The sequence below is a fragment of the Manduca sexta genome, chromosome 4 (genome assembly GCF_014839805.1).
Source record: "Manduca sexta isolate Smith_Timp_Sample1 chromosome 4, JHU_Msex_v1.0, whole genome shotgun sequence".
Lineage (NCBI taxonomy): Eukaryota > Metazoa > Arthropoda > Insecta > Lepidoptera > Sphingidae > Manduca > Manduca sexta.
This window is the reverse complement of record NC_051118.1, coordinates 104,394-111,498: the sequence shown is the minus strand read 5'-3', so window position 1 is coordinate 111,498 and position 7,105 is coordinate 104,394. Positions and strand designations below refer to the sequence as shown.

The 7,105-nt window shown below is 36.6% G+C and overlaps 1 protein-coding gene across 1 annotated transcript; it reads left to right on the top strand.

The window, feature by feature from the left end:
- The first annotated feature begins 166 nt into the window (after positions 1-166).
- On the top strand, positions 167-7,034 carry LOC119190315 (E3 ubiquitin-protein ligase RNF123-like). The gene is given in 8 exon segments (XM_037442002.1): positions 167-173; positions 382-492; positions 495-520; positions 2,831-3,016; positions 3,493-3,663; positions 3,947-4,055; positions 5,890-6,082; positions 6,729-7,034. Coding segments are annotated over 8 exon segments (900 nt in total). The 3' UTR covers positions 6,826-7,034.
- The last annotated feature ends 71 nt before the right edge of the window (positions 7,035-7,105 follow it).

Here is a 7,105-nt window from a genome sequence, read left to right as displayed (position 1 = left end):
ATCAGCCGCAACGGCAACTTCACACTTTCAGTCTGAAATACACTCACGCACACGCCACATTCGCACTTAACTATAAAAACCAAAACAATTTAAAAATAACACCGGGATTTATTATGAAAATATTCGTTATTTATGGATAATTTTTGCCACAATATTAACAGAGGTAATGACGAGTATATGGTTGTAATTAAACTAATTTTCGGATTCTATCAGGGTTTTTTATATTTTAGTTTTCTCCCGACGTTTCAAAGACTTTGCAGCCTTAGAGTATATGGTTTCATTTATTAACGTAATATCAAAATGAACTTGTATGCTAGTCAATTATTACAAAACTTAAATAATAAAGATAAATATAATATTAAGTATGGTGTATCAAATTAGGTCCATGCCCTTCTGAAGTGATCCAGGGCCGCATCAGGGACTATCTGGCCGCGCATCCAGCGGAGGCAGCGTCATTCCTCAACTCTTTGCTAAGTCAGCTGAACTGGGCGTTTCGGAGTTCGTCACTATGATGCAAGAGGTAGCTATGCGCCAGCAAAATACTGGTCTCCTTATATGTGAGAGTTCGCCTGGGTAGGTACCACCGTAATGTCTATTTCTTCCGCCAAGCAACAGTGGGTAGTCACTGTTGTTTTCCAGTTTGAAGGACATTGTAGCCAGTGTAACTACTGGACTTAATAAGACTTAACATCTCATGTCTCAGGATGGCGAGCGCATTGGAATACCGTACAACGCTTGGTAATTTAAGGTGTTGGATGGTCTTTCTACTGTTTATGGGCGGTCGTATTGTTTACCATCAGGCGAACGGCAAGCTCGTCTCGACATTCAGAGCAATAAAAAAAAATCCATAGTTTCAAGAATTTTCTTATTCTTTTCTTTATGGATGTATAAATTATTCACAATTTCTTTGACAATGAAACTAACCAACTAGTGTAAATATCACAGATAAATAAAGGCATTATCCTACATGCATTAGACTAGTTTTATTTTATCGGATTATATGTTAGTGAAGTTATAGAATTGTGAAGTAGCACGGCGTAATTTGGCGAGCTTTATTTACATAACTTGTTTGTCTAGTATCTACATTAAATACTAAAATATCGACGGTAGTAATTTGGAATGTCGTAGGGGTCATTTTGTCGCAAGTTGGTATTTATCTATATACTAGGTATACTAGGTACTAGACATTATTTTCTCCGTTTATCTTTATATTTTAAGCTACAGCCTAAAATTGATTTGGTAGTTAGTGACAAAAATGTTAAACTTTGAGTCTAATTACTCAAGTTATTAAACCTTAAAACTTTTCTTTATTTTAATATACGTAGGGGAGACCAGGGATGAACGTAAATTTTTTATTTTCTTAAAATCCCACAGAGCTTTCTGAATTCTAAAGTTTTAATTAATACACATGATAGACTGGTCTTTCGCCTATCTTTTAACAGCACCTTAAATATTATTTATATTATAAATTTTGAGAAAAGCGATTACATATTTGAAGTCGGATTTGTTACAACCATCCCCACCCCTAGGGTTGGTTGTAACAGTGTAAGGGGATGTTTGAAATATCGTAAAAAAATAAAATTAGTTTCATAATCGATATATTAATTTATAATCAGCTTTATGGGTATAATTTTCGGATCAAAATTCTTATAAAACAAATAAACATTGCTAGCATACAATAATAATTATCAACACTATTGAAAAATGAGATCTCAATCACACAAACAACTATGGCACGCATTTCGTTATTAGTGTAGTCTACATGAGCCCACAACAGTCTAGGCATTGCACCCAGTTTTCATTTGACCTGCTGTTTGAAAAGAATTCCATGCTATCTATACAGAAGCCATCTTCGCTATCTGAATCATCAGTATCTTTTATTATTTTAGCATCCTTTTTCTTCTTTATGTCTTATTTCCTTTTTTTTAAACAGTTTGCACTCAACGTTCGATTGCACGCATCTATATAAAGTAACATTGCACAATTGATATAAATTCGCAGTGTCTCTTAATGGTATTTCTATGAGAAGTACTTCTTCTGCAGCCAAATCCATTATTTCTGCAATAGCTAAAGCTTGAATGGTTGTTTTTTTGTGTATATTAGGCATTCAGAAATAGGCAACCTGGCAAATGGATTTGTATTAATTTGAAATACAAAAAAACGCAACAAAATGTGCTTCGAGATATCACACCATAAACGGTATCACACCATTCAAAATTTCCCGAATACGACAAACATATGCTTGTAACTTGAAAACTACTTTAGTAAGATACCATTTTAAACACTAAAATAGAGAAATGAATAGTTACGCTACTTCATTGATACTTGACATGCAAGATTGAACCTAACATTATAAAAACAAACGCAGTTAAAAAAGAATTAAAAGTTACTTTGGAGGTACTTTTGACGTACTGTCTCGCTACATCCATAACGTGACGGCACAGCGCCGTGGGTGCAACTGAGGTGAATTGGGATCCAAAATGGCATATATTGGTGCTTTAACTATCAATGCAGAAGACATAATTCGTTTAAAAATTCATTTGTTACGTTCATCCCGTGTTACTTTCATACCTGGTCTCCCCTACATGAATTTTAAAAGTATCTTTCTAAATACATCATGATAGAATAAGACACGAAGAAGTTCAAGAATGTAAAAATTAGTTATTCCTTAGTCATTTATGGTATTTGAAACTTCTATCATCGATATATTGTCATGGTCAATCATTATACTATTTCTAATTGCCATCAGTTATATTATTTATTTACGGGCCTACTGTGAATAATGCAAATTGTTTCGATAGTACATCTATGCTTATCTTTAATCTTTTAGATGGACAGGGTAAGCGTAGACGCACACCTAGAGTCGCGTCAAATCAAACTCTGCGCCACGTGCTTCGACTTGTATCACGGGTTAGCCAGGGCTTTGGAGATGACCCTGTGCCTGGCTCCTCAGCTGCTCACAAAGCCGACAGCCTGCGATGATCAGAACGAGCTGTTACTAGGGAGAACTTGTCAGGTAATTAGAGATTCCGGTGTCCAAAGAAAAAAAATCATAAAGCGCAATTAACAAGATGGTAGGTCTCTCGTATACAAGAGTTTGGGTGTTCAGAATCTTTAAATTGTGCCACCAAATAGAAGCTGTGTTACACCTAAGTTCTATAGACATATTATAATAGAAAGGCAGTTTAAAGCGGACGAGTCGCCTAAATGTAATTGAATGAACTTACTCCATTAGGTTATACAAAATTGGATTTCGGGTCTTTAATGGCTATAAATCTTTTTGGTATTAGTCCGGAGGCTGAAATTTGTGCCCGATGAGGCCATAGGTTCATACAACTATGACGAAAAATGATTGCCCTAGTTGCACCTCCACCTACCCTTTCGAAAATAAAGATGTGTGTTTGTTTTTGGACTTCAGGGTTCTGAGAATGAACTTGTAAACACAAAAATAACTAGTATTTTTGTTAAGAAAGCAATAAGTATCTCACACAGATCCTGATGGCGGTGATATCGCGCGTGTGCGTGCGCGCGGGCGGCGGCGCGAGCTTCGCGCGGCTGATGGCGCGCGGGCTGCCCGACACTGACCGCGTGCACTACTACGTTGCGCTGGCGCCGGTCGCTGGCTGTCTCATCAGGATGCTGGACCCGAAGCTGTCGCCGGAAGTAACCTTACATTTTGATGAGTTTAAGACATGAGTTGCAATAGTACGTTTTAGAGACGTCCAATACTGAAATGGTGTTATAAAAAAAATAATTTTGAAAAGAATTTATTAACGTAACGCGATTCTTAATGACCATAAAAGTACAATGGATCGTGAAATTGTGCTTATCCAAATCACGCCGATTCGACCCTTTTATTTACTGGATTGAGCCATTTCCATCTCATGATTGTAGTAAGAGCGATTTTGTAGGCTCACCTGCCATGTTCAATTTGTTTTATTTCTAGCATTTGGAGAGAGTGACGAAAGCGCTAGTGACAGAGCCGCTTTTCCGATTGGACGGTTTGGAATTCATGCTCGGCAAATCGAAGGACAAACACTTCTCGTTTTATAAATGTTAGTTAGTCCATTGAAAAGTTACATTTGGGGTTGCGTTTTTTAGAGGACGCAATTTTATTTTTTTGAAGTGTAGGGGGGATCAGTCTAAAGCTAAAACCAAGTTTGTGGGGTCGCCACCCTTGTCCCACAGCCGCCATCTTGAAAATAGGGGTTGAAATGGTTTTTACGATGTATCTCTTAAACTACTTATCTGACAAAAAAAATGTATAAACTTTTTTTGTTGCAAATTAAATTTTCTACAACTTTGGTCTAGTAACTTTTGTCGTAGAACTATAAATAAAAAAGTTATAAGCGAAAATGTTAAGAAATTCAATGTTAAGCAATGTCCATTGCAACGTCATCAGAATGTGTGTTTATAAGGTTCATAATACTTTTTTTTGTACTCTCATTAATACCCAAATACCCAAGGGACCATTAGGGAACAAAAGAACATCTGCTTGCTATTATTATTATTATTTATAACCTCTCTTATTGTAAGAATAGCTGATAATATTGTGTTGAAGTTTTCGTAAGTAAGTTATTGTAAAAGACTTTTAAAAGTCAAAATGCTAATAAAAAAAAAATAGTTTTCACTAAAGTTAAAATCGTGTCTAAAATCATTCGAAATCGTCTTCAAAATTAAAAACAGAATAAAATACATCCGCACGTACAGAAATATGTAGCACAACTAAAAGATATAAGTTGAACGACAACTTCAACACAATATTATCAGCTATTCTTACAATAAGAGAGGTTAGAAATAATAATAATAATAATAGCAGGCAGATGATCTTTTATTCCCTAATGGTCCCTTGGGTATTTGGGTATTAATGAGAGTACAAAAAAAAGTATTATGAACCTTATAAACACACGTTCTGATGACGTTGCAATGGACATTGCTTAACATTGAATTTCTTAACATTTTCGCTTATAACTTTTTTATTTTTAGTTCTACGACAAAAGTTACTAGACCAAAGTTGTAGAGAATTTAATTTGCAACAAAAAATGCTTATACATTTTTTTGACCCCCCCTACACTTCAAAAAAGTAAATTGCGTCCTCTAAAAAACGCAAGGTAAGGCCTAAAAAATGTAACATTTCAATGGACTAAGTACAGTTATCAATCGCCATATTTTTATCGTATGTTTAGTGATTCCGTTGGTTGTCTTGTCTTGTTTGATATTATTTAATTGGACACTGATTGCCATTTGAATTCAATTTCAAAGTTCGTTATACAGAGAACCAATGTAATATCAGACCTGATTTATATATTGTCCCACTACTGGACACGAGCCTTCTCTACTAGTGAGAGAGCCTTAGTCCACCGCGCTGGCCTAGTGAAGATTGGTAGATTGTATTTACCCTGAAAAATCTTATAGGAAACCTTTATCGATAAAGCAAGCAATAATTTACAATGAATATACACATACCTACCTTTAAAAATTCAGAGATGCGTAACCTTGGCTTTGACAGTTCGTTTTAACTGCCAACTAGGCTCTCACCTTCAGTATTTAGTACTTATCTACTCATATATATCTTTCACCGGCGTATTCGGACCGTGAAGTAAAAGCTTACCAATAAAATAAAAACTGGTAAAGCTTAGCTGTAGATATAATATACATATTATACAACGCTAAGGCCCGACTGACTCAGGATATTACCACTATTCCACAGAAAACCAACGTGAAAAACTGCTTGCGTTTCGAAATATCCGTAGACAAAATCACCTCCTCCACTTCCTAATGTTCTATAAATAATAATTCATTAATGATTTATATGGATATGTGTATATTAATGGCTGTCAAGGATATCACTCTTGTATTGCCTATGCCACATGAAACACAATATAATAGATTCGGAAGACGTGACCATCGAGGAGCTGAAAGCCCTGGAGGTGGTGGTGGACAGGCTGCAAGTAGCTCGCGACGCCGCGGTCCGGGCGCGGTCGCCGGGCTCCAGCGGCGCGCAGTCCGACCTGCTCTGCACCATCTGTTACGCGCGACCGGCCGACTCCGCCTTCGTGCCTTGTGGACACCATTCTTGCAGGTGACAAGTATTACATGATATTCCTTTGATATTATGTTTATTTTTATTAACTCTTATCCGAACAAGGACTAGAATGGTGGTAGGATATATTTTATATCTACCCGGATAGCAACCACCATACAGAAGGTGTTAAAACCCGCCACAGTGGCCCACGTAAATGTGTCGCATTCCGGGATCAGCCTGTGTATATACAATTCCAACAGACCGGCATGATTGTGTCGCCTGCCAAGGGGCAATCATCTCTCGCCAGTCGACATTCTATTGAACCTCACTCCACTTACCATCAGGTGCAATGGGATCACTTATAATGACGAACGTCTGGAAGAGGTATGCAGTATAGGTATGCAGAGGCGCAATATGTGGAGTCGTGGACCCACTTTTTGTCATATATATTTACTCCCGTGATATGATAGCCTTGCTTATCGCCACATTGGACATAAATTCCAGACGTCAGACTGATATTTAACAACAATATCACCTTACCCGCCACAGGAATTGAAATATTAAAATTCATCGTCACTTAAACCGCTCCAGGAATAGAACCCAAGTGATCAGTCCGGCAATCGCACCGCAATATAACTACGCCACCGAAGCACTAAAAATTTCTAGAATAGTGTCGATAAATATTGAAATTCTCTTATTTCAGAGCCTGTATAATGCAACACTTGTTGAACAGTAAACAGTGTTTCTTCTGCAAGGCGGACATCGATTCCGTACGGCAAGTGGAGCCCGCCAATAATTAACTGTCATGGCGGATTTTAAATCAAATCCTTAAAAATCGTAGCAATCCTGCTAGATTTTTGCATTTTATACATACGGAGGAAATCTGGTTGAAACCGGATATTTGTCAAGATTTTTATTTTTTTAATTTGTATATCCAAAGTAAGTTTTGGAATGCCTTGTAAATCATCGCAATCTTGTGACAGTTTTGTAATTTTTTAAAATAAAATGTGATTTTCATTTTTAGCTGAAATGGTTTATTTTTATTGTATTTGACTTCTAAACCTATTATTAAATATTTGT